The sequence below is a fragment of the Branchiostoma belcheri genome, unplaced genomic scaffold (genome assembly GCF_001625305.1).
Source record: "Branchiostoma belcheri isolate BF01 breed outbred unplaced genomic scaffold, Haploidv18h27 scaffold1, whole genome shotgun sequence".
Classification (NCBI taxonomy): domain Eukaryota; kingdom Metazoa; phylum Chordata; class Leptocardii; order Amphioxiformes; family Branchiostomatidae; genus Branchiostoma; species Branchiostoma belcheri.
Genome location: NW_017802379.1, coordinates 6,433,381 through 6,460,953, shown reverse-complemented (window position 1 = coordinate 6,460,953; position 27,573 = coordinate 6,433,381). Strand labels below are relative to the sequence as shown.

The following is a 27,573-nucleotide window of genomic DNA, read 5'->3' as shown; positions in this document are numbered from 1 at the left end:
GGGGGGGGGGCGGCCGTGGGTTTGTTCTTCCAAGGTTGATCATGGGGTCACACGGCCTTGCACGAGATGTTTGTCTGAAAATCAGGTGAAAGGTCGATTGAAAGGGAAGGGAGTTATTTCTATCTGGTTATACACTGCCTCAGTAAATTAAAATTGGACAAAGAATGAGCCCGATTAGTGGGTCTAGCGCTAACTGACCAAACCAAACATGAACTAACGGGCCCGTTACCAACACAGGCTGCCCCTCCAATGTTTTGTTGTTTTGTTATTTGTTTCAGACGATCTTGGATCCTTCTCCCGTCTTCCGTCCTGACATGGAAGGATGTGATCAGAATTTCAGAAACTTCGAGGTATTCACCAGTACATTACAGAAACTAGAAACCAAGACATACACAGAAAACATGGCTGTAAACACTACTGATGTTTTGTTGTTTTTTACGTCACCAAACGTCCTTGCTCGTTTTAGTCACATGAGTATGAGTAAAGCGGATATCCAACCTCTGATTTTCATCCAACCTCCTAATCTATGAAAAGAAACGGATGTTTTAGACGACACTGTACCTTAATAAAGCAAGGAGGTTTAAACCTCTTTTCTTAAATCTACATTCTCAGCAGCTTTGTCAACAAAGCAGCTTATTACAAAGTCCATCAGATATGATTATGATAGCATTGTATATACCAGTAATATGATAATGTCCATCTTATGTGATAAGAACAGTTATTCAATTTTGTGTGATTATCACGATGTGACTGCTCTACATTTCTGCCTCTCATTCTCTGCTAGTGTTCCGTTTGTTGCTTCTTTTCTTTCACAGGACTTCACAGACACTTTCTTCTGCCATCTGACTTCTCTTTATTCTTCTGACATTGAATCCCTATTTGATAATTGGTCAATGATGATAATAATTGATCCATAATGATAACAATGATGGGATCTATTGAACAGTGATGATGATGATGATGAATGATGACGATGATAATGATTTTTTTTTAATTCAAATTCTGACTTATGATTGACATATGATTTATGGCATTATCCTGTTATTCAGGTCTCTACCCAAAGTTCAGAGGTAAGTCTGTCTGTCACTTGCACCAATACTTTATATATGCATGTCTGTCTAGAGATGAACATTTTTATAGACCATTTCTATCTATTCTGCCCATTAAATGAGATCTGTGCCCTTACCCTGTCCTGGAGCATTTTAGTATGAGAGACCTTCAGTGAACAATGATGAAGGTGGTTACCTTGATTCCAAATATTTTTGAAGTAGCAGCTTGGGATATACATGTACATGTACATGTACATGTAGTTGCTATGCTGTTACAACTAGTAATGCATGTACAGATCATATCCAGTTCTTGCATTTTCTTATGACCTTATTATTTCTTATGACCTTATTACTTGCATTTTCTTATGACCTTACTGTCTTGTTGTCATAGGCTAACAGTCACACAGACCAGGTCCGGAACACCTACCAGCTGATGCACACCCACCAGACTGTGGACTTTGTCAGGAGAAAGGTGAGGGAGGTTATACATACAGAACAACTGAAGCTCAAAGTTTACACAATGTACACTTACCGGTACTACCTAGTACCAGCTCTCAAAATGCCCACCTTCGACCACCATTTTGCGGAGAGTAAGCTGCAGCTAAGGTTGCAAGTAAATAGAAAAATCAAGACTAAGTGTTGTTTTGCATGTTGAAAATTTAGGGTGAATACATGTATTATGAATCAAAACATACTTTTAAAAAAGCAGCTGCAGTGTTGAATTAGAATTAAAAGAATTAACATAGCTGCTGTCCTTCCCCAAATCTATTTCTGACAGCAAAAAAATAAAAACAACACTTATGGACTGATGCCTTATCTGCCATGTCTGTTGTCACACAGTCTCCATGTTGTTTGTTCCCCACTTACAATGCTAACTCACTCGCTCACTCACTATCTCACTGTGTCATGCATGTCCTTTCACAAGGATCCCTGGCTTGGTGAAAGATAACGCCAGTATACTGATAGGAAGGAGTTAGGCTGGTATCTGAACCTGTTCCACAGCTGTAATACTAGGTTTTTGTAAATTGGATACCAGGCTAGGAACAAGTAGAAACCAGCAAAATGTCAGTAAGTCCATATACATATGTGTATGTACACCTGCAAACATGCCAAGTCTACAGCAAGAAGGATGAAAATGTACATTGTAATAATTATATAATGTAAATGACTAGGACTACATGTAGTAGGAGCACTTTCCTTATAATTTTATACAAAAATGGTGTTCGCAAAAAGACTGAATCCAAAGCAAGAAACAATTAAATATTAAAAGATATGGGTAGATCTTTTACCCTTTTAACAAAAGTTTCAAGCTTCACTGACCACAAATCAGTTATGCAAACACTTCAACATGATTTCGAGCTACCATCAGCTATTTGACAACAGACCAACATTTTGCCACAAACCGCCACTTAGCAAACAGTAGTAATTTAGTGGTTCAGGTTTGTTGACACATTTTTGGTTCTAAAGGCTGAGGACCTGTAGCCCACTTAATCAATGACTAATAAACTCCTTCGCAAAGGTAAAGTTAAACATGCCTTATCAGAACTGCAAATGTGAGCACGTTTTTTTGTCACATGCTATGTTGGTCAGCAGTTTTGAAGAGTAAGTTTATGTACCCAGTTGCACAAGGTCCTTTGATGTTATGTAATTAAAATTGACCGAGTACACATGCACATGGCTGTGTCTCTGGCACAGTTGGAATTTGATCTGTAGAATTTCTCCTACACAGTTTGAAATATTGCATATTATTTGTGTTGAAATAAAAATTATAAATCTTAAAATTCTGTATCTATTGATGCCATGGGAGTTTATCTCACCATGTGTAAAGTGTTAGTATTACACATTGAAAAAATTCTTGATTCACAAAAGAAGACCCTAACTAAATGTGGATATAATATAAATACAACCCCGAATTGGTAGACTTCTAAAATGATAATGAAGTCAATTCATTGTGGTTACCTTTGTCTAGAATGATAAACTGAAAGAGCCTTTTGAGATTTTTGGATTTTTGTAATGCTTTCTCCTAAAAAGTAAGAAAGCCTTGTTGAAGAACAAGGGAGACAGTATAATTTGTAAGACCATATTTGCTAACTGTATATTTCCAGATGGAGTACTGGTGTAAGTTGGACCATGCCCAGATGACCATGTTGGAGTGTCTGGAGGAGTTGAACAACCTGGTAGATGAGAGTGACCCTGATGTAAGCTTCTCGTCATTTTTTCTTCTTTGTGAAATCTATCTGGGGTGAAATAACCTCTGAAGTCCCCATCCAAAAAAAGAAATGAAAGCCACATAAAAAAATCGTATTACAATCATTGTGATACAAGTAGTTTTGTTGTTTTAACTTTGTAAATCTTCCTTGCCAATCAAATAACTGTAACATAAGATTAAAAATGAATGTGTTCTATGTTTTCACACATTTAGGTTGATGTTCCAAATATCTACCATGCTTTCCAAACAGCAGAGAGTGTGAGGGAGAAACACCCAGACAAAGGTAGGTGACACGACTCATGACTAACAATATATTCAGACATTTCCAAAGTAAAACAAGAGAAACTCAAAGACATTTCTGACATTGGCTAAGCTTCTTTTAAGAGTTGTTAGCACCACGTAATTTGGTGCATACCCTCTCTCCTCTAGACTGGCTGCAGTTGACTGGTTTGATCCACGATGCTGGAAAGATCATGGCTATCTGGGGAGAGCCACAGGTCAGTTCATTGTCTTGACAATAAACTCTTCTATTCTTCCCATTAGTTATAATATTAAGTTCAACAGAACATCCACCACACAGTACTAGTAGCATTGAATGTATTGTAACTCTATTCTACAACATTTGTATCACTGTTACAATGCAAATCAAACTTTTTACAATACCATGCAGTTTTAGAATATAGCATAAACCCACAAATTGTATGGCATTAGGCTGTTTTAAATTTTATTATTTCAGTGACTGAGGGACAAGAAGATTCCTGTGAAATGATAAAGTTGTACAGCTGTAACTGTCATGTTTACTTCAACTGTAACCCCTCTGTATTTGCCCGTACAGTGGTGTGTGGTGGGTGATACCTTCCCAACCGGCTGCCTGCCCGCCGAGTCTGTCGTCTTCCGTCACAGCAGTTTCCAGGACAATCCCGACCTGAAGGATCCCAAGTTCAAGTAAGTACCGCATCTGAGGGTGCGGCCTTTCAGTAGAAGGTGGCAAAACTGCAGCTTGGTGTGGATGTGCTAAACAAAAACTATAATATTTTCCAGAAATGAACTTGTGAAATGACGATTATTTTCAAAACAATGTTTCAAGTACCAACCAGCCCATTCACTTTCAAGTTGTCGCAAGTTGAAAGTACCGATAATATACACGTTGTTCCAAAAATGGATTTACGTTCTCATTGCACAACTGAAAAGTGATTCTGAAGCTGTAATTTGTATGAACATGCATGGACTGCTTTTTTGTGTTGGTGTACAGGGAACGGTTGCTACCGCTTATAGGCACTTTCTAATATGTTCTGGGTTTTGATATCTAACCTATAGGCACAGCTGGTTTTGGACAAACATGCTTGTTGCCCAAAGGCACTTCAGAGGTGCAAGGTGGCTCTGCCACTACCTTTCTCCACCACTGCTGTGCCTGGATAGGGCTCTGTTTTGAATTTAATTTAGCCCGTCTTAGAAGCCTGTCTACCATGACAGATTGTGGAATGGTTTATAGTAGAAGAGACAAACTGTTATTAAAAGTTCAAAAAAATTCAGAAGCAACCATTCCCTACATGTACAATGTACTGAGTCTTGAGAATACCAGGCTTCTTCCAGGTTTGAAAGATTACAATATTGCAAGATTTTACCCCTAAAACCTGGTGAAACAGGTTCAAGCTATTGTAAAATGCTTTTGTAAATATCTGAATGACTCAAAACTTTTGCATCAGCCTCTCACATTGATTTGTGTCTACCACAATTGAAAATGAAAATTCTTCTTTTAAATACCTTGAAGTTGATATTCAGAAACCATTGAAGATGTAGAAATTGATGATAGACTTGATGAAGTGTAGTTGCTTGTATGAAGCCTGGATTCTCATGTAAAGTTCAGACAAACTTGATCAGAAACAATAATCTAATAGCTGCCACACCCTTACCTGCCACCTTCTACCTGTGCCTCCTTTTTACAATGTATATCGCAAAAGCAGATGACAGTTTCTTCTGTTGTCAGCCTCAAGCCTCAAGCACAAACTCAGCCTGTGGAGGAAGCATATTTCATCTGCTTGCCCCTGTTTGGTATCCCTCTGGCTTTCAATCCAATCATCTCTGTCGATATTGGCTAGACCATTTTCGCAGTTGGGTGAAAAAAAGTGATTACAATTGTTGTCTATACACAAATAAGCTAAAAAAAAAGAAAGTGTATGTACCCAATATGCATGAACAGCCAACTGTGATTTCTTCTCATGCTCTGAGCACTCATTTTTGTAAAGATACTTAACTTTCAGCTCAAGTCAAAGCCATGGTTGATCAATGTCGTCAGGAATTTAGGTCCCTCGGATGCTCTACCTCGGTGCCGTAGGCCCATTTTCTTTCCTCTACGATTAAGAATTCTTGAAGATGACTTTCACATACACCTTGCTAATGGGAATACTTGAAGGTTGAAGGGCTTGGGGTATTAGCTTTAGGGTATTTTGATCAAATACATCCAAGCTTTCTTGTACATTTTTGGATCAGGTATTTTTCCTTGGGGTAGGGGTGAGTCAAGACCTTTATTAGCATGTTAGAGATGAAGCGGAACATTAGATAATCCTTACTGCACTGGTGGTAGCAGTTGGTAGTATAGTAAAATCCTCACCTCAAATTGCTTTGTACCATAGTTCAGGGGAAAACTTTTCCAAGAAACTCTCATTCAATTCAAGAAAAGAATTTTCATTGGTCCCATGCCATATTTGTTCATGTAAATGTCAACACCACAAAATGTATCTGGTTGTGACAAACACCAATATCAAGAAGTCTCCAGACAAGATATGGACTTGAGGTTTATAGACATCACAGTGAAGACTGCAGACTGGTAGGAAAGCGAAGTTAGTCTGGGGGATAGTCAACAAATAGCTTCTTCAATCTGTACTGTGTCATCTGTACTGCAGAAGGTTGTGATGTGTGTGTGTGTGTGTGTGTGTGTGTGTGTGTGTGTGTGTGTGTGTGCGCACGTGCACATGTGCATGCATGTGCAGAAAAAACTGCAGTCAAGCAAAGGCACCCAGTGATTTAGTCACACTGCCGGTGTTCTTCAAACTCCTTTGAAAACGCATCACAGGTCTTCCAACACCTCTCTGCTATATCTGTGGATTAAAATGAAGTTGACACAAAATCATGGCTATTTTTATGTCACAGTGCAGGTGTTCTTTCAGCTCCTTTAGAAATGCAGTGAAATTCTTCTACATGTAACACCTCTCTGCAATATCTGTGGATCAAAATGATCAATACAAAATCATTATAGCTGTTTTTATGTCTTGACATTGTGCACACATGGTATTTTAAAGGACAGAAGGACTGCAGTACCGACGGAATCAGCCAGAGGTTGCTAGAAGCTGATAAAGCTCTCAGTGCTTTGCCTTGTGATATCAAACCTTTGTATGTGCTTTTGTATTGTTTCAGCACCAAACTTGGGATGTACGAGGAAAACTGTGGCTTGGACAAAGTCCTTATGTCCTGGGGCCATGATGGTACTACCCAATTTGCCCCAAATCTTGTTGCTAAAACTACATATTAGGGACCCAAGTTGAGGCAACATAGATTAGACATCATCCATTTTTGGTTTATATATCTTGAGTAATAAGCAATTTTTAGGGCTATACAATGTATATGTGACATCCAAAACCAACTTAAGAATTTTTCTAGCCTCGGGTCAAAATAATTACTACCAATCTGTTGGATGTTGTTTTTCCTCATGCATTGTTTTAGAAAGTTGTTGTTTTTGTTTGCAGTGGTGCTAGTGTTATGACAGATCTACATTTTTATACATGAGAATAATCCTTGCAACCATCCAATCAGTTTGTAGTTCAATGTTGACTACACAAAATTTCTATTGGTAAAAAAATGGGGTTAGAAAAGAAATTGATCTGATTTTTGGTGCATGAATGACATCTTGTCATCCAGCATGAAAGAAACAATTTGCTTGGAATTTGTGCATTAATCAATGTAATTACTTATTAATTAGGTATCTGTTAGCAGACTTGATTGATTTGTGTGAAGTCTAGAATTATGAACTATTGAAATCAATATAAAACTTAATCAATACACACATACTACATCTGATCAAGGCTTATCATAATTTCTAACTGCCTACCTTTTGCTGGTCTTGTTCCCAGAGTACATGTACCATGTCCTTAAGGGAAACAACACCAAGCTGCCAGAAGAGGTAAGTAACTCAAAAAAGTGTGCTCAATTTTATTTTCAAAACTTTCAACTCAATCAACCAAATGGTGCGTTGGTGAAGGTTAGACATCCAGGTAATAAGATACAGTTACTCAAGCCACTGGATATGATTTTGAAAATGGTCAGATGTTTCAGGTAACATCCACTACCTTTCGTCAGTGACACTGGAGCAAAAGCAGATGGTGACTTATTGAATGATACCTACTATTGCGCAGTGACGATATAGTACATGCTAAAGATACAATGAATTCAAAACTGTACTTTAGTGAATAAAAACTTAGTTTAACTTTAAATTACATCAAACTACTTAGTGGTGTTCAAGGAACAAGGAGAAAGTTGAACCTGTGGGCCATTCTTTCTGTAGGCGCTGTACGTGATTCGTTTCCACTCCTTCTACCCGTGGCACGGGAGCGGGGACTACGACTATCTGTGCAACAACAAGGACAGGGAGATGCTGGCTTGGGTCAAGGAGTTCAAGTCAGTACAATGAATGTCATGTAGCCTGGTTTCTATCCTCTTCAGTTTACTGCTGGCTCCCTTGTTGCTGGCTCGAGTGGTTAAATGTTATGTACACTCAGTCAATCCTGTTTAAAGTAATTATTCAATGGACTGGAAGAAAACGGTCACAGTAGACAGACGGTATGGTGTGATATGCTGTAACTGTAGTACATGTAGTTGTATCATTGCAACAAAGTACAATGTACATGTACAGTATAGTTTTAAACAATGCTTGCAGTTAGATGTTCAAAGGTTAGGTGTGACAAGTCGCTTAGTGTACCAATAATAGCCAGCCACTGCTGAGCCATGTGCCTGCAAAGCTGGTGTTATGGCAGGTGCTACAGAATCGATGGATAATAGTGCAATCTTCATAAAATGACTTGATTCAAGACTACAACAGTACAGTGGCTAACAGTTCTGTCTGTTCCTGCAGCAAATTTGACCTGTACTCCAAGGCAGATGAACTCCCTGACATCGAGGCCCTGAAGCCGTACTACCAGGGTCTGATCGACAAGTACATCCCTGGCAAGCTGCGCTGGTGAGAAGTCAGTCACAGAGATACGGACTCCCTGGAACACACTCCTGCAGTGAAAGAAATATCTTCTCTACAAACTCTGCTTTTAGCAACAATGATGCATTGTTGTAAATGTCTCAGGTTATCAGTAATTACTTCCTCTGAAGTCTAAAATAATGAGTTACACAAAAATCTCATATTAGTGGTGCTGGCTTTAAATTTGATGTAAAATCAAACCGAATGAAGTGTAGCGCACAAGAAGTCTTGGCACACCGAAGCACTAAAAATTCCACACTTAGGCTAGGAAGGAAAATAATAATTTTCAGTCATTCATATTGTGATAGCAAACTTCCTTAAATCATCATGCGGGGCCATATTGTGTCCACTGATATCTTAGAATTAAAGGTGCTATATCCATGGACATTACTACATATAAATGGGTCTGGCTACTGAGAATTTTGAGATTAAAAGACTTTGGCCAGTACATGACAAAAATTTGTACTCGGACTTGTTTTGCAACCGCTCGCCAAAATTTTCATGGATTCTGCAAAACGTACATAATCAATTTAATATATGAAAATTTGAATGATGAAGCTGCTGTTTCTTTTTATGATCTTGTCCAGTGAACAATAGTGTAAGCATTGACTACCATTTTTCTTGGTGATCTGACAACTGGATAATACATGTACTTAGTACTATGTCAATGTTTGATAACCCTAATTAACTTATTGCACATTGTACACAATGTAATTAAGGCTGAAAACTTTGCACTGCTTGAAGGTAAAGTAAGCATGAGATATATAATGTATCTCACATAAATAGACTATTACGTAGAATATACAATTTTGATGGAAATATATCACTAATATAATTCTGATAAATCGTAACCTGAAATTGTATATAATATTGGTTTGTCATTCTTTTAAAAAGGGTGGGCAGTTTTGAATACCTCTTCTTTCCATCAATGACTTATATGTACAATGTACATAATATTTAGGGTGCTGGGTGGATTGGACTGGTGAATTTGACATGCATGGACAGACGTTAAAGATTTTGAGTCTCAGGATTCTGATTTACAAAATAAAATATTGCTGGTCTTGTCTTAAAAATGTGTCAAATGTCTTGTCTTGTCGCTGGTCTTGTCTTACTGTGTCATTTGTGCTAGGAACAACTGTAGCTTATGACGATTTCCAACCTCTTGTTAATCCTCCAGAACTTTGTTTACTGAGTGTTAGTAAGGCTTCTTCCTTTTAAATCAAGTTTCATGAGTAGAAAACAATCTTAGTGTATTCCTGTACACCAGATTTATTCCATGTTGCTTGACAACAATATGAATAGGGTTAGGGAGGGGGCAGTTTTGATTTCAGACATGGGTACATGTAAATTAGTAATGCATAAAAGAAAACACCTGTTAACAATTCACATTCAAAAGCCTCTGAGAGCAAATAAATTATTATTATTGATAAATGACTACTTAAACATTAAATTGTACAGAAAGCATAAAATGTTAACCCTGGTTAAAAACTACCAGAGCAACACATCTATCCAGCCCTGCACAACAGTAACATTAATATCCCTTAAAAATAAAAAAATCTTCTGAACCCACAATTTGTTATTCCTTTAGAAACACAGATCTAACATAGACCTTGTGCTTCATGTACATGTATTACAACCTCTACCTTGCCCATGGCTGGTCATTAGTCATTATAGTCATATTGGAGTGAGAATTCTGCCTGAAACATGGTTCTATTACATGCCTGTATGAACCCCTTATACTTTGTACTCACTTAATTCCCACAAAGTCATTAACCATCACACACCTCCTCTATTGTAACTACATACAGTGTACTACCTACATGTAACAGTATGGGTAGCATAGGATAGCCTCCTGTGCAGGCCTCTGAGAGGGTGGGCATTTTAATACTGGGTTTTGTAGGATTGTTACCGCTTTTTTTGCCGGCCATCGTACAACCAACCGTCCATCGTAGGATATATGAGGCAGGTTTGTCCTACAAAAGTCGGTTGGTTTTACGATGGCTGGCAAAAGACGTTAATTATACAAAACCCAGTATGAAAATGCCCACTCGCTCAAAGGCCTGTACAGGAGGCTATGGCAGCACAGGAATAGCATAGAACTGTCACATCTGTGTCCAACTACACTCACTACATTATGCTTGCATATGACCAGGAGGCACTTACACTTGTCAAGACAATACACTGCTACAGCACTTCAGGGACTATAATTATTAAGTTCATTACACTGGTAACTCTGCCAGTTTTTGGCCGAGAAAAAAAAGTTTGCTTCCTGTTTCCCTGGAAAAAAAATTGCCGACACTTTTTTTTGTGTGGACCCCTGCAAGGGACATAAATTTTTAGAGATTGCCAAAGTCTAAAAAAAAATACAAAAAGATAATCCCTACCCTAATTTTTTTTCAGGACTGAAACTGGAAGCACATTTTTTTCCTAGGCCTCAGATGATTTGGATAGCAAACGTACATGTACCCGGTACATGTACTAAACTGTTCTGACTTCACGTCATAAAAAAATTCAATGGAGCAGTCCTGAGGAACTACAAACTGATCTAGGAAAGTATGTTAGTTACTGTTACACAGAAATGGAAGATAAATTTGCCCCATAACATGATGCATGATATGTCATTATCACATCACCATACATTGTATATAGCACACAACATTGCACATCTTCAACTGTGTACAAAATTCTCCCAAACGATATTTACATCCAATATGACCTACATCCATGTTGACAAACTCAACAATATCTTCAAAATAATGTTCTAGGAATATCAAGTCAGCCACAATTGAAATTAATTATAATTGTAATATAGTATGTATTATTGAATTAGTCTTAGTCTTGTTGAAGAACAATTATTGAGTTTACAGACTTGTTTCAGTTATTTGGCACAGTAAGTGAGCCTGAGAGCATCTCATTTTTCTCCATACTCTTTGTTACCATGACTTAAAATGGTTAGAACAACACTGGTATGTACCAAAATTTAATATAATATGTCTTGTAGTTATTGTGCACATAACCAACTTCAGGGTTCTCACCAGGATTTTTTCACAGCCGTAGGGATCAGGTACAGAAGGGCAACTTTCTGTGGTGCCTGTTGCACATTGAGTCCAAAAGACATGACCACAGCAGGGGGTCTGGTATTCTCTCTGAAAAACTATTGCTTGCTATGTTTTCCAGTTGTTATAACTTTCTAAAGTTTAATTTTTATCAAGGTTCTCCCCCAAAAAGCACCCCTACGTCAGTTGAAAGACAGTGTAGGGTGTCCAAATCGCAGCATAAGGGACCCTATGCTCAAATAGCCTAGTGAGAACTACGAACTTCTATACCTGAAAATGTTTTGGTAGTGTGCAAGGAACTCCTATGATCTACAAAATGTATAATATACTAACTGATTGAAATTATTCACTGACTGGTACTAAATACATGTATATAACAGATATGTCAATAACAATACTGCTACAATTCGACCAAACTTCCCCTTCCTTCTCAACACCAAAGAAAGATCATTAAAAATTGCACATATACAGGGAGCAAAACTAGTTATTTAAAGATAAGTGCTGGAATTCTGTAATGATATTCAAGGTAGAAATATGGCAAAAATTGAAGATGACAAATTGGATGTCATTGAATGATTATGATGACCTGCCATCCATATACTTTCAATCTACTATTTTGAGCTCTTGGGAAGTTTGTCTCCACTTTTTCTGGAACAGCTTCAAAAATGTTTTAAAGCTACAGTAAATATGGCTAAAATGGACTGAAAGCTTCTACTAGAAGACCTTGTCATCTTTGTGTATTATCTGTAACCTTTAGAAAACTTAGAAGAAATATTTCAGGCTACAAATGTTACAGCTACCCTCCAACCTACACCACTTGATACCAACCTGAAATTACACTACAGTCTTGTCTACTATTGTTTGGACCCAAAACTAAAGTTTCAATCTACCATTCAACACTGGTAACTTTGAATTTGGAAAATCATTTCCGAGTCAATCCCTGATATTTATAAGTATGCATCCTTCTATAATATTGTGGTTTTCTGTCGCAAGTATTGTGGTTCCTGACTGAGATATTTGACTTTTAAAAAATCACATTGCTTGTTGTATGTATCCAGGCCAGTTTTCATTTAAAGCGATCAGTTTTATTTTGAGTAATTTTACAACACACTTCAAGAGGTGAACCTACGAAACAAGGTAGCAGGTAAACTATTGCCTTGGTAGTACGCTCATAATAATTTGCCATTAAATGTTTGTGATTTCTGGTACTTTACTAGTCCCTAGGCTAAACTTTTTGCTTGTGGTGGTTTTCCTTTGACTTGCGTTTGTGGTAGCTCTGTGCCGTGGAGTTCACAATGGACAGGACAAAGTATGCAATCATCAGGATCAGGACTTTCTCAAAGACATAAGACAGCCAGTTGGTCTCCTGGAAGTAAAGAAACTTTGTCAGCATACAGCAATAAAGTTGATTACATACGAAACTGTCTTTTCTCTTACAAGCTTACTTACATTCATGAAGAAATTAGTGGTTTTGTGTGTGTGATTTTGTTTGTGGCCTAACACTGAAGACTCTACAATGTATATAGAAGCGACTAATTTTGTTGGCATTCCAAATATCATAAGAACGCATCAGTCGCTTCTCGAGTCTAGTACATTGTAGACAGTTGCTAGAAGGCAGATAATCAAACCAATTTTTATTTTGTTGATATTCCAAATATCATAACAATGCATCAAAGACTGGTTTGATTATGCGACTTCTAACAACTTTCTACGATACTGCAGCAGAACTTCCAGTTTTGGTACCTCATGTTCTAAGGGTTCAAACATGCTTGTTTGGTGCCATACTCACTGAGGGTACATTTGTGCCAGGCTTGATGTGGAATTTCTTCTTCTGCTTCTCCAGGAAGTCTTGGAATGGTGCTGTTAAAGACGGTCCGATCTTGGGAAGTTGCCTGGACATAGGAAAAATAAGATTGTTATATATACATGTTGTATACATGTATGTACATGTACATGAGCCTTGCAGAGCATTATATATAGTATTACATGTTGAATATGTATGTACATGCATACTTACCCTATGAGGTTCACAAGAGTTTCTATATGATGTTCACTGAAGATGGTGATGATGAAAATTTTCTGCAAGATAAGAAATGTGTTATAATTAGAAGCCAATACATCATTTTTCCACATTATGATTTACATGTACCTACATTGTTAAAAATGATACTTGCAACAACAACAGGAATTCAATGCAAAAAAAACATCATTCATATTGCTTCATGTAATGTACAAATGTACACGTAAACTCAGTGACATCATTAAATTCTGAGCACAACATTTTGTGATGTCACTGACTTCAATGGAGGCAGACTCCCATGTTTACATGGTTACTAATTAATGTCGCATGATTGTACTACATAACATGTACATCCTTTGACCAGCAGACACCTTAAGAAACTTGATTCCTTTAAGAACGTCTAACCTACCTGTATGTGCATCTTGATGACAGCCTTGCCAATACAGGTAGCACCGAAGAAAGTCCAGAAGGGAACCAGCAGATAACCACAGGTCACTCCAGCCAGGTCAAACAGGGGGTTGGGGATCTGTAGGGGGAAATCACAGCATTCACTGAGGGTATGAAAGGGGTTTTCACAAAGCAGCTTCGTCTAGCTTGGTTACCAGACCTATTGTAGCTCCAGAGAATAGGTCTGGAGCTACAATAGGTCTGGTGTGCTGAATATATCCTCTCTCAGCAAATATATTTGCAGAGAGGATATAGACTTGGGAGCTAGAATAGGTCTGGACACAGGGCTAGCTCGGTCAGCCAAATAAAAAGGATATGGTGGCAAAATAGGACCAAACAGTTGTGTTGTGTTCTTGGACAAGAATATTTCATAGAAACAGAGATGAAAATCCTACCGAAGCCATGGCCAGGATGCCCACAAAGCCGACTCTCTCCACCAGCTTGGTGACAGCAACTTTAACTCTTGTGCTCCAGGCCTGCAAAAACAAAAATGAACAAAAATCAACCATTGAATGGGCCTTGGTTTCTGTTGTAAGTTGTCAAATTTTCCTGCAATGCAAAAAACTAAATCTTTCTGCAAACATGATTTTTTTACATATTTATTTACATGTAAGCCCTACTAAAGCCTTCTCTGTCTGAAGACACCTCATCTGATATGCAGGTACATTTGTGCATCACAGCTTTGTAACTGTTACTTTGTTAATGTAGTAGCAGTTTAGGCTACACTTCTACCTGTACTAGTGGTTTAGGCTATGGTCATGTGCTAGTGGTTTAGGCTTGAGTTACATATACTAAGCTAAAATGTGGTGAATAATACTGAGCCTGAAGTTGCTCATATTTCTGGCTGCAATCTTCCCAATTTTTCTGTGAATTGGAGGTTGCAATTGGTGGATATTTCAAGCCCTGTTGAACAAATTCATACTGTTGATTGTAATAGTTACTGTACTCCTAAATTGACCATGACCTTATATCATAAAAGGGTATTTACATAAGGGCCAATCACCCTTCACTCAACCATGACAGGGGCCGACATCGTCTACCAGATACCTTTGACCCAGTGTTGACATCACACTTCAAAGAAGCCACGTGACAAGCTTCACAGGGTCAGTCTACTGAGGAAGACCAGAGTGACTGGTCAAAAGCTTTAGGTGAGAGAATTTCTCTTTGTTGGACCAAAACTTTAAGTGTACCCAGAACGAAAAATTGGGCTTTTGACCACAAGGAATAAACATGTAACTACCAACACAGATGAACGTTCATGATAGCAATAGTTCATATACATGTATTTACTGTAGTGGTAGTATCTAGATATATAGTTCAGTTTATCTCAATTTACAAATCATACACACACATGTATAAAAAAACAAACACATATATCAGTAACACACACACATAAACACATAGAGACATATATATATATATATAACAAATGGAACATAAAAAAAACCCACACACCTGCTGGGCGAGGTTTCCAGCTTCCCTGGCATGTTGGACCTCCTCAAACTCCTCCAACTCATCATCATCAAACTCATCCAGGTCATCTCCAGATAACCGCGCCGCTTTGGCCATGAAATATGGCGGGAGCTCACCAATGGCTGTTCCTATACCCTGTCAACATCAAATGGAAAGAACAATCAGAAACTGAGACTCAACTTGTTCTAGCCAGCATCCATCTTTCCATCATTTGATGGAATTTTGCCGCCCAGGATGGACAGAAATTTTGCCAAATTTTGTCATCTTTCATGGACAAAAATCGGCATGTAAAGATATGGAAATAGATGTCATTAAACTATGCTTAGTCCACCAGCAAAATTTGCCTCTCAAAATGCAATGAAATAGTGTTTGGGGTCAAGATTTCAAAATTTTCTTTTGACAGCTCACCTAACTCACATGCTACTGGTATCTGTAATGTTTTGTAAATCCATGATCTTAGTCTATGCATTTATAAAGGACTGCGTACTTGTCATGATCTGACTGGTAGAAGATTAGCTTCTCAGCAAGTGATGTTCTTGTGTTATAAACTACCATAGACATAGAGACATATACTAACCCACATACAGGCCTCCAGTCGAACCTTTGCAATGATGGCCCATATACTGGGTGTTCCCTCTGTCTCATCTGGACAGATGATTCTACAGAAGGGAGCAAAGTCATGTTTCAGTATACAACAATTCTAACTTTGTCATTTCTTTACATTGCTTTTTTTAGTTTGATCTCCTTTTTCCTACTCTCACGTGACAGGTGTAACCTCTACAGGAATTCAAAATTATTTGTAAACGTTAAATAACGTCTCGTGTGAATAAGGTCATGTGTTTTTAACTGTAACTCTTGCAGCTTTACGTTCAGAAGTGATTGGTCATTAATTACCATGATGAAAGTGACAGTGGCTGTTGAAAAAATGAAAAGCCTTGCGTACCCTTGTGTTGAAATAAAGTTAAGCATCGTAGTAGAAATTCATAAATCAGTGTTTGTGTGTATAGTATTGAAGCTTAAGAGAATTCTTCACTTACTGGTCTGGATATGGCGGTTCTGGGAAGTCGACTGAGTAACACTCATACGCAGCCATGGTTACCTGGGCTATGTGAGGACCCTGGGGAAAAAACAACAAAGATCAGACTTGAACATTGAGGGCAAATTCATTTTAGCCTAAGATCATATTTTATGAAATGTCTATACTTTTAAAAACATCAAACTTGAAAATATTGTTTGTTTGTTTGTTTGTTTATTGAATGATGAACAAAGATCAGACTTGATCAATGATGACAGATTCAGTTCAGCTTACGATCCCTCTCATATTTTCAAGAAATGTTGAGTTTTAAAAACATCATACTTGAAAAGATTTGTTTGTTTGTACAGCTGTAGAGTACTTACCAGATATAGTAGGAAGGTGTGTAGACCTGTGCCCAGCCCTACTGAAGACAGGATACCCAGGAAGACCCAGTACGCACACCAGTGGAGCTTCTTCTCCATCAATACTACATACTGAGGGGGGGGGGTAAACAATCTTAGTATACCAACCAATTTCACAGTTGAAACAATTCTGTAATACAATACAAAACATATATTATGGTGTCATCGTTTTGCGTCAAGAAGACACTGCAAAAACTGTGAAAATAAAACCACAGCAAATATTTCACAATCAACAGTACTTTTTTTCCAATGATGGTATTTACCTGTTGGTGAGCCCCAGGAGTATGGTACAGCCAGACAAGTAACAAAGTCAGGAGGACACTGATCAGCACCTTTCCTTTGTTCTCCCACAGCCTGGAACAACAACAGTGAATTCAATAAAACCATTACCTGTGGCCGCATGGAAACAATATTCCTGATGATTTCTTAACATACACTAGTAACCATGTAATTACTTTACATAAGTTGGGTAACAAACAGAATCAATCCAATCTGTAAATGCTGCTCCCATGCAGACCCTTTAACATTAATGTATACTGGTGTCTGCAAGGACAAGTCTTTCTTTATTGTACAAGGGAAACAACACCAGCTGTCAGCTGTCAAGGAGGTCATGTAAATTATTGTAATGAAAAAATCTGTGACAACAGGAAGCCTTTCTGCCCTCATCTTTGCCTTACCTAATGAGATACCCATGGAACAGTATGGCAGTCTCCAGGGTGAAGTACAGTAAGGTTGTGCAAGGGTAACAACACCAGCTGTCAAGGAGGTCATGTAACGAAAAGATCTCTGAAAACAACAAGCCTCTCTGCCCTCATCTTTCCCTTACCTGATGAGATACCCATGGAACAGTATGGCAGTCTCCAGGGTAAAGTACTGTAAGGTTGTCAAAGGTTTTCTCCATAGGACGATCTGTTCTCGCTCTCGTCTCTCCATCTCTCGCTGATGTTTCAGGGCCGCTTCTTCCTTAGCAGTCCTTGTAGGGAAGGAAGTAGAGAAAGTTTTGATGCATACTTCTTACATAATGTGATCTGTCATTGAAAGTCAATGACTCTATTATCAACACTTTGAAATAAGGTCATTTGAACATGCTTTGAATTCCTGATTATATGTCCCAAATATATTGATAAAAATTATGTACTATATGGAAGTCCATCATATTCCATACTAGATACCAGGATTTCTATCAATGGATTCAAATTTAAGAACACCTGTACATATTAACATGTGACAGCCCATTCAACCGCTGACTGTAAAAGTACATTCTCCTGATCATTCCATACTACATAGTCTTAGTAAGGTACATACTGCATAGTGATCAGTCTTATAGTAGGTTTGATATATAGCTGCATTACACAAAAATTGTACAACTGCAAGGTAACAAAGTATTGCTGCAACATATATCATAGGATGCCTAGATCTGCCCTCTCAATTCATTTATTTCCTGAAAAAATCTGAGAACCAACAAATAAAATTGGTGTGGCCTTACCTGCTCTTTTCACTCCCTGCGTTTGTGACGATTTCCTCCTGAGACTTGACGGCCTCCCCGTCCACAAGTTGTCCTCTCCTGACATGGACGTCGTTCACTGTGTGGGACATGCTCTTATCCGCTTCCTCAAGCCTTGCCACCTACATGTATACATCAAGTGGTATAAAATGCATTATAAGTAGACACCTTCCAAGTAGATCTGATTCTGGGAAGGGCAAACATCCCCAGAGAGGAAGTAGCGACTGATAAAAGGCAGTGGAAGCTTGCTGCCTGATGTGCCATCAGGTACAGAAGGAACTAGGGTCTAAGGTAGAAAGGCCATGGTCTATATGGGGTCAAACTTCAAGATCACATAGCAAAGTCAAAGCTACGCACTTATCACAGTTATCATACATTTTTGGAAAGTTCTTGAGAAGAACTATCACATGAAGGCATCCACGTTTTGTCCCTCGATTTGGTACCAAAATCTAGTCCGACCCATGGACTACTAGTAGTAGAGGCGAGGAATTATTGGTCACGCATAGGAAAAAAATATTGTGTTTCCAGTTACCCGACCGACCCTAGCAAAAACCCCTGACCCTAGCGATTTTCTTGTGGTCGACCGCCAACGAGTGACATAAAATTTCAAATTGGTCCGAAACATTGGACCAGACCTAATCTTTTGGTTCAAGTCCAAATACCAGAGTACTGATTAACTAAACGTAGTCCAAGCCATTATTCTGACTTTTGCATTTATGTTGATAATGATAGATACACATAATGTAAAGTGCAGAAAAAGAATTGTTAAGTCATATAGGGGACAGGGGACAGCTGCCAGAAAAACATACAACAGAAATTCAACACCCAAAGTAAATAGTTCTCTTTCACAGATTGGAGACTGGTACCACATACCATACAGTATGACTCACTGATCGATATCCACCCTGTACTTCGACCTCCCCAATTATACTTAAAATTCCACACAGGAATCAGTAAATAATTCACTCCTGGTCCCATAATAAGTACTAAGTAATGTTATTACAGCAGGCTAGGGTGAGAAACTGTTCTATATCACACAGATTTACAGATAACAGATTTACAGAATAGGTTTTTCCAGTATATATATAAATACAGCTATAGTGTTTAGTAAATAGTTTTCTTACCTTTGGTTCGTGCAACTACATGTACCAGTACATATTGTACATGTAGAACCCTGGCCCATGATAAACATATATGTTTATAAGCCTGCTTAACTACAGTAGTTAATCTATTATTGTAGAACTGGCACACCAGAAAAGGGAACACCTCTAGCTATAGGTGACACTGGGATTGTTTGCACAGTGGCCCATTTTAAACTATGACCTAGTTACATGGGTTGTCTTCGTGAACTTTGAACTTTAGGAAACACACCAATACCAAGTATATCTCGCTTCCTGACAACAGAATACATGTAGTTGCTGCCATACACTATCAACAGCAAAAAAATTAAGGATCTACAACAATGGGAAAGATATGATCTCATCCTATAATTTGTATAATTTGGGCACATACATATGTATTACCCCCCCCCCCATAAAGTATAAAACTATTAAAAGATCACTACAATTACAAAAATGTACTAGCTTTAAAAAAAAACAATTTCAGAGAACTTACACGATCTTTATTGTCGATTCTATGATCTGCGCAAAGATCTTGTAGATAAAATTATCAGGAAAATTTGTTCGACGCAAATAATTATGTGCACATGATCAAATTCACAATCTCGAAAATAAAAACGGGATTTTGGTTGTCTGTCACTTATCCAATTCGTTCGTTTACCGGCATACAATATCGGTAAGATATCAATGACATCTCTGACAAACAAACTGGAATGACTAGTAGTGAGAATCCGGCTTTCTTCGTCTGTGATAACGCATGATAACCATATCATTTTTTGTGTGCATGTCGTGATAAATATGAATGAACCAAGTGGTGAACGCTCGCAGTCACACATGCACACCCTCTTCCATAATAAACTCACATATTATACTATCCACACTCACCAGATCAACTTTTAGCCCAGTTGTGGAGAGTCCCCGGGCCCTGAGCTCCTTCCTGAGCCAAGCAACCGTTCTGGAGGAGTATTTTGGGGCAACAAACTTCCCGTTTTGTTCACCGGTGACGATGTGGTTCGATGATCTGCCGCGGGTCGCCATGTTGGAACATTCTATTGCTTTCACGGGTATGATTTTTTCAGTTAGCACTTTTTATTACTATACCAAAGAGAAAGATTCAGAAATTAACGCCAGTAAAAACACTGTATTAGGAATTTATATATTTATTTAGTATACAAAGATTGATACCTTATAGCGATTTTTATCATGGATCGCTATCTTACGTTATATAAAGATCCACCATCCCTAAACATAATGGTTTGAGCAAAGTGGTTCCGCGCGCCAGGTGGCGTTACACGTCATCTGATCATAGCCGGATTTTGTGTTTCCTGTCACGTTTCTGGTTCTATTCGTTCATGTCTAAAACCAGACGGACAAACATGCACAGCCTTAGAATACACATTGAAAGAATAGAAAACGCGGAGACGTGAAGCACTGTAAGTTGTAACGAGTGGAGGCCTGCCAGGCGGAGGTTGATGGGAGAAGATCGTATTAAACCTTTTTATAACTTTATGGCCCGTTTTTTGTCGCTACCCCCTTGGGAGGCCAACTGGACCCTCTCTTGCCAATGGATACTGCCTGGCCAATTTAATTCTGTCTTTTTTCCACCCTAGGATCTGCTTGGAGATTAGTACCTGGCTGCCTGCGCTCTTTGGTGAGAGAACAGGAAAGATCGTTCAGCACTAAGGACAGGGGCTAGGGACAGAGACAGACATCGATCCTTTGGAACCAGATCAGAATCCGGAACTTTCATAAAAGAATTCATTCAAACTCCTCATCGTCGTCCTTGAGGTTTCTTTACACAATTACAGAATATTCGTCTTTCTTTTCGCATCGTAAGAGTCTGGTGGCCTGCGTTCTCACAGGTATACGAAGTCGCCTGTGCAAACACCACCGATTTGAAATATGAGTAACGTTAACGTTACTGTTCATAAGACAACACGCGTCAATTCCCCGATTGTCCATTCCTTTATTTTCATATCAGAAAGTGTATGTGGCACAAAATTCCAGATCACACTTTTTTCCTGCAAGTAACGTTCCATAACACAAAAAAACATTTCTGTACCGGGCAGTCAACCTTTGGAGCAACTTACCACAACATATCAAACCTTCCAAGTCCATCTACCTAAATATAAAGAAGCCATTCCGTTCCCTTCGTTTGTAAATAATGTAAATTTCATTACGTGCCATTATGTGTGTTCCTTTTCCATGTTATCTGCTTAAACCCTGTAAGACTAGCCATTTGCGTAAAGAGTATCTAAATAAAGAAAATAAAGACAGTATACAACCACAAAACTCTGGTCGGTCCTTGCATATGGATATTGAGAATATATGTCATTGAGAAGTTTGAACTTAGAAGATATTCATAAACCACAGAAAAACGCTGCTTTATCATTAATTCAATATCATTGGTCAGGAAAATCGTATTGCTTTAGCACCAGAATTTTATCAAACTGCAGTAATTAGAGATCAATAATTTAATGATAAGCTCGCTGTCAAATCCAGTGCATAATTGACACTGATCCCTGCTATCTACAGTTCCCACTTATTAACTGTAAGACGCCACTGTTGTGGAGTTCTAGTAGTTTCTCGAACTCCTTGTCCATGGCGTGCCAGTGGTTACTGAGTCCTCCCATGTCCACGGACTTGTAGTAGTGATAGCGGACGGGTCGGCCCTCCCTGTCCTCATTGAACGGCCAGAACCCGTACATGTTGACCTGGTCACACAGCTCCAGGGCGACGGACGCATAGTAGAATCCTAAAAGTCAAGCAGAGACGAAGAGGATTGAGGCATTTAGAAGTTTCAGTCATCTAGCTAGCAAAAGAAATGCTAGGATACTAGTATCTTCATTTTTATTACTTTCTAGAATAGCACTTGCATTCGTTCTTGCATTCGTTCCCAGTCTTTCACGTACCAAATGGTCTAACGTTAAGTATCCATCCATCTGGTCCAACAGAAATTACACGTTTTTATGATATTGGACTGTGCTAGCGCTTTTCTTTGAAAATTTGCAACCATCTCAAAGACATATTTACGGTCTATAGGCTATCTACTAATATTGGCAGACGCATCTTCTTTTTGGTGGCAATATTCGTATATGCGTAATATACCTGAAGAGAAATTAGTTTCTCCGTCGGGCAGTTGAAGCCCGAGTTTTCTCCAGACGTGCAGCATCTTCTCGGCATGGGAAGGGTTGATGAACAGAGGGACCGCGGAGGAGTTGTGAGACCTCAACACCTCAGGAATCTCCAGTAAGGACCCGAGCTGTCAACACAAGTGGGCTAGTTACTGTCCGAGCCAAGGACAGGGAAACACAATCAGCACAAAAGAAAGGGAACACTGCAAACACACAGGCGAGGGAAACACTATCAGCACTAGGGGCAGGGAAACACAGTCAGTACCAGGGACAGGGTAACACAGTCAACACCAGGGACAGGGGAACACACTCAGCACCAGGGACAGGGAAACACAGTCAGCACCAAGGACAGGGAAACACAGTCAGCACCATGGACAGGGTAACACAGTCAACACCAGGGACAGGGGAACACAGTCAGCACCAGGGACAGGGAAACACAGTCAGCACCAGGGACAGGGAAACACAGTCAGCACCAGGGACAGGGAAACACAGTCAGCACCAGGGACAGGGAAACACAGTCAGCACCAGGGACAGGGAAACACAGTCAGCACCAGGGACAGGGAAACACGGTCAGCACCAGGGACAGGGAAACACGGTCAGTACCAGGGACAGGGAAACACAGTCAGCACCAAGGACAGGGAAACACAGTCAGCACCAGGGACAGGGAAACACAGCCAGGTGTAATACCACATGTGCATTGCAATAACGTAAGAGAACGTACGTTGCTCTTGATAGTAAATGGAGCCGACACGATGTAGGTGTCCTGTCCGTACTGATCGTGCAGGTGGTGCACGAACTTCTCACGTCCTTTATGGGACTTCAGGGAGTCGAACCTAGAAGTACAGGACAATAATACATGACGATAACACTGGAAGCATCATATCTTCTTTCATGGAGACAAAATGACATCGACTGTCCCCTTTTACGTTAATGCTCTAGCACCACTTGAAGAATCATGGCGCATCTCTAGCCTCAAGTAGTACAAGAACAAAGTACAGAGCACAAGGACAAACGTACTTGGACTTCATCCTGTCTCGACTGGTTGTGACGAAATCCGTACGTCTGCCGATGTCGTCCAGGTATGGCGGGCACACTGGTGCCATGTTGAACCTATTATATAAATTGCAAATATGTATTAAAGTGGGGTTGCGTGGCGTGACGGCAGAGTATTCGGCTCAGAACCAAGAGTTCGAATCCTACCAAGTCACTTATCTTGTGCCATTGGGTCAAGTGAAAATGAGTATGCCAGAATGATCATTATCATGATCGTGAGCATTAAAGGAAGACCAAACCAAACAAATCATCTTAATTCAAGAATTCTTTTTACCTTCTCTTAACATTTCCGTCTAAACTATTTATGAGCATCATTTTATCATGTAAAACTCATCGATAACCATACAGTAAACTTACCTGATCACGAAATCACTAGAATCTATTTGGTCACCGCAGTTGCTTCCAGTCAAGATGCCGCCGTTGCCAACCAAACTGCACACGCCTAGCGACCGACCACTGAAGGGACTGACCTAGATTTGATAGAGATAGAACCGTGAGAACTAACGGACGGATATGCATGGGATCGTGTGACGTAACGATGGAGCGTTCGGCTCGAAACCAAGAGGTCCGGAGTTTGAATCCTGCCATGACACCGATCTTGTGCCTTTCGGAAAAACGATTTACACGAATTTCCTCACTTTACTCAGGTGAAAATGAGTATATCTGTTGTCCGTTCATGCGTTTGTCTGCGTTGGTGGCGGCATAAAAATAAGTCGCAAAAACTTTTGTGTGCCGTCGCCATGTCTTGTAATAAATGTTGGAACTTGGGTCATAAAGCTGATGAAGACTGAGCGATTCAGTCGAAAATTTCTGGTGAGTGAATTTTTTTTTTGACATGGAGTTTGATTTTCTTCATGTATTTTACCAACTCAGCTTAACTTTTATGCTAATATGAGCTTGCATTGTTCGGCACACGTATTTTGCACCATCCAACATTTGTTGCTGAACTAGCGTAGTGTTGATGGTAAGAAGTACGTAGTTTGTGGGGTCGTGTGGCGTAGCGGCAGAGTGCGCGACTCGGAACCTAGAGGTCCCGGGTTCGAGTCCTGACATGTCACCGATCTTGTGCCCTTGGAAAAGGCACTTTACACGACTTTTCTCACTTAACTCAGGTGGAAATGAGTATTGTCCTGTCATGTATTGTCTCCTGTGTTGGTGACGGCATTAATATAATTTGATAAAACTTGAGTGTGCCGTCACCACGTCTGGTGATTATATGTTGGAATAAAAAAAAGTACGTAGTTAATCTAACAGTTTCCCTGAGCGTATTCTTACCTTTGGCAGACTGTAGTACATGTCGTCTTTCATGTACAGTGAGTCTTTGGGTCCGGGTCTGAACAGGAACGGGACTCTCCTTTTCTTGGCGGAGTCCTCTTGGCTAAGTACAAATGTCTTGGCCGTTTGTAACGGGTCAAGATGTTGCCTATTGGTGCAGAACAACCAATTATCAAAATTTCATCTGTATCCGTGAAAGGAGGTTAGATATCTGTGTGTGATGATAATATTGAACAATCTATATGAAGAAATCTCTGTAAGCTTCGCCAGAAGAAGCATAAGATGACAAGCAAAAATAGAAAGTCGCAAGTATCGTAATGTTAAATATTGTGGCAAGCAACCGCGTACTATGAAGGATAACAATAACCATGAAAATATTTTGATTATAAATCGAGAACGACATTTAGCCACCCCCCTCCCCCCCCACACACACACACACCATACTTCCCACACCTCAAGTGTAACAGTGCCGTCTTGTTCATTTGCCAGTCCTTCCCTGTAGCAAAAGAATTGTGTTCCTGTTGTTCTTCATATCTTTCGCTTGGTGTCGCTTCTGAACTACATGTAAAGAAAGAAAACGACATGTTACTACACCTGTTTGCTAAAATAGCCAGATAGTGTCTTTTCAGTACCCATGTATGCAGGTGTTGAAGAAAAAATCTGTGACAATTCTTACATTTGCGGAAAGCTAACTAGTAAGCTAGTGTTCACCTTGTTGCACTCCAGGATGCACCAAATATTGCTCCAAATTCGGCTCGCTTCGATGGTATCCTACGTTAGAAAATAAAACAAACAAAACGTGTGTTTTACTGTTGATAAAATCATATGCTACAGAATGTTTGTTTGTTTTCTTTACCTCAATGAGTCACTGCATGTCATGAATTCATGTAGTCATTCAGTGAACTCATTCAGTCATTCTTCCTACTTCATCTTTCACACGATCGGCTGTCTTTATTGACCTGAACCTTCTCTTCAGAACAACGTGTTCAAAGAAACAGCAAGCACGATATAAGCGGCCGCCCTGAGTATAGTTAAGTCGTTTGACCCAGATTCCAAATTGTCTGCAACAAGGAAATCTCCCCTGGGATTTGTGGCTCAATTTTTGCAACTACATAACGGGCTTTAAGAGCCTACGGTTCGGTGACGTTTTTGTTACAGTCATTGGTCAATATTTCACCACGAAGATGGCGAAAAATTACCGCCACTTAACAGCATTGGAATGATTTCAGTTCGTATACTACTAGTTTTTTTTCTGTAACAACTGATTTTGAAATCTTAAGAGAAAAACAAGAGGTTTGAACATTCGTTAACTGTACAGAGGTGGCGTAAACAACATGAAGTGCACATCTGCATACATATGTTCATGTTTTGTCTCGTTTATCAAGGTAAACCTGGAATATTAGCCTACTAGCCTTGCGTAGCTACAGGTATCTTGATAATATCTCTCTCTCAACCTTTTTTTCTTGCCTCATGTAACTGTGTGAGTGTGAATTAAAAAAACAGACCAGTTTACTTACACATTGACATCATTGGAGTAGACAGTCAGGACTAAACACGACCCCAGCACGCCGAGCGCCAAGCAGGAGACGGCCAAAGATTTCAGACGACATTTGGGACGCAGGCAGAACTGGGGTAGACAGTCCAGGATGCAGTCTACCTGCACCGACACAGTTAACTTTTCCGGGGAGGCCACACTCATCCTCTTGAAGAATATCAAATGGTTGACGTTATCATCATGACAAATAAAAAACAAATGTCAGACTTTCAGTTGTGACATGGCGTCACATGGCGTGGATTTCCAAGATGTACCTCCATCGCTTCTCTGTTCTGATTCATTTGCATGTTCTGTATTCATTTCTGACACACCCAACCGGTTTGGACAGAAGGAATGCCTAGGGTTACTGGTATATCCCACCCCATGTTCAGTCACGTATGACGCTTCTGTGGGACATGCTTGTGTTGACCCAGATTTGCTGGCTATGTCCATCCTTCTTCACCCTAGCAACATTTGTCCACAAAAGGTCCTCTGGGACGGAGGGTTAGTGCTGTAGAAGGTCTGTCATTGTTACGGGATGTACGAGTACCATACAGTACGCATTGGAAGAAGAAAATGTATGAGTAGGGTTAGGGCCTGAGGGTGGACTATTTCCGGTCATTTTGTGTGTATGAGGTTGTGGCAAATCGTCATCACTTGTGAATAAGGCCCATTTCACAATAGGTTAAAATTGTCCACCTCGCGAGGTGGATGGTTGCTGGTTCGAATCAAGCCGAACCGAGCCGGATCGGGATCGTTCCCACCAGGGGAAAGTTGACCGGACCGAAGCCGATGGCCAGTCTACTAGTATTCGGCTTGTGTGTATCTTATTGTGTGGGTACTGTTCAAAGAAGTTGTAAATTTGAGTACAGCGTATACGTATACTATACTATACGTACTGCTATTTTTTTGTTGTGTATTGATGAAAAAAAATCTGTTCGGCTCGATCCGGACAATTTTATCCTAGTGGGAAAATGGTCTTAGTTCAGTCGTACTGACTATCTAACCCCCCCCCCCCACCA

General features: G+C 39.6%; 3 protein-coding genes across 4 annotated transcripts in view; 1 reads left to right on the top strand and 2 right to left on the bottom strand.

Moving 5' to 3' along the window:
- The window catches only part of LOC109466724 (inositol oxygenase-like), an 8,909-nt gene extending 245 nt beyond the window's left edge, over nucleotides 1-8,664 (top strand). The window contains exons 2-12 of one of the 2 annotated variants that reach the window (XM_019764486.1): nucleotides 279-350; nucleotides 1,050-1,070; nucleotides 1,441-1,521; nucleotides 3,155-3,247; nucleotides 3,472-3,541; nucleotides 3,688-3,755; nucleotides 4,094-4,203; nucleotides 6,673-6,740; nucleotides 7,386-7,435; nucleotides 7,817-7,929; nucleotides 8,384-8,664. In XM_019764486.1, coding sequence (XP_019620045.1) covers nucleotides 279-350; nucleotides 1,050-1,070; nucleotides 1,441-1,521; nucleotides 3,155-3,247; nucleotides 3,472-3,541; nucleotides 3,688-3,755; nucleotides 4,094-4,203; nucleotides 6,673-6,740; nucleotides 7,386-7,435; nucleotides 7,817-7,929; nucleotides 8,384-8,492 — 855 coding nt within the window. In that variant the 3' untranslated portion in view covers nucleotides 8,493-8,664. The remainder of the gene's footprint in view (nucleotides 1-278; nucleotides 351-1,049; nucleotides 1,071-1,440; nucleotides 1,522-3,154; nucleotides 3,248-3,471; nucleotides 3,542-3,687; nucleotides 3,756-4,093; nucleotides 4,204-6,672; nucleotides 6,741-7,385; nucleotides 7,436-7,816; nucleotides 7,930-8,383) is intronic. The other variant, XM_019764492.1, reaches the window with a different exon arrangement.
- Nucleotides 8,665-11,376: 2,712 nt separating this feature from the next.
- On the bottom strand, nucleotides 11,377-20,606 carry LOC109467702 (vacuole membrane protein 1-like). Its single transcript, XM_019765749.1, has 13 exons — nucleotides 20,441-20,606; nucleotides 18,420-18,559; nucleotides 17,760-17,906; nucleotides 17,197-17,287; nucleotides 16,895-17,005; nucleotides 16,534-16,613; nucleotides 16,074-16,155; nucleotides 15,479-15,631; nucleotides 14,419-14,499; nucleotides 13,986-14,102; nucleotides 13,574-13,635; nucleotides 13,346-13,448; nucleotides 11,377-12,922 (listed from the first exon to the last, which is right to left on the bottom strand). Exons 1-13 carry the CDS (start codon nucleotides 20,591-20,593, stop codon nucleotides 12,782-12,784), a joined length of 1,461 nt encoding a protein of 486 aa, XP_019621308.1. The 5' UTR covers nucleotides 20,594-20,606; the 3' UTR covers nucleotides 11,377-12,781.
- A 988-nt stretch (nucleotides 20,607-21,594) lies between these two features.
- The window catches only part of LOC109468131 (CMP-N-acetylneuraminate-poly-alpha-2,8-sialyltransferase-like), a 10,636-nt gene continuing 4,657 nt past the window's right edge, over nucleotides 21,595-27,573 (bottom strand). Inside the window, exons 3-11 of the mRNA XM_019766409.1 lie at nucleotides 26,535-26,734; nucleotides 25,729-25,788; nucleotides 25,471-25,575; nucleotides 25,018-25,165; nucleotides 24,100-24,212; nucleotides 23,707-23,799; nucleotides 23,411-23,522; nucleotides 22,664-22,817; nucleotides 21,595-22,310 (exon numbers count right to left, since the gene is read on the bottom strand). Coding sequence (XP_019621968.1) covers nucleotides 22,081-22,310; nucleotides 22,664-22,817; nucleotides 23,411-23,522; nucleotides 23,707-23,799; nucleotides 24,100-24,212; nucleotides 25,018-25,165; nucleotides 25,471-25,575; nucleotides 25,729-25,788; nucleotides 26,535-26,734 — 1,215 coding nt within the window. The 3' untranslated portion in view covers nucleotides 21,595-22,080. The remainder of the gene's footprint in view (nucleotides 22,311-22,663; nucleotides 22,818-23,410; nucleotides 23,523-23,706; nucleotides 23,800-24,099; nucleotides 24,213-25,017; nucleotides 25,166-25,470; nucleotides 25,576-25,728; nucleotides 25,789-26,534; nucleotides 26,735-27,573) is intronic.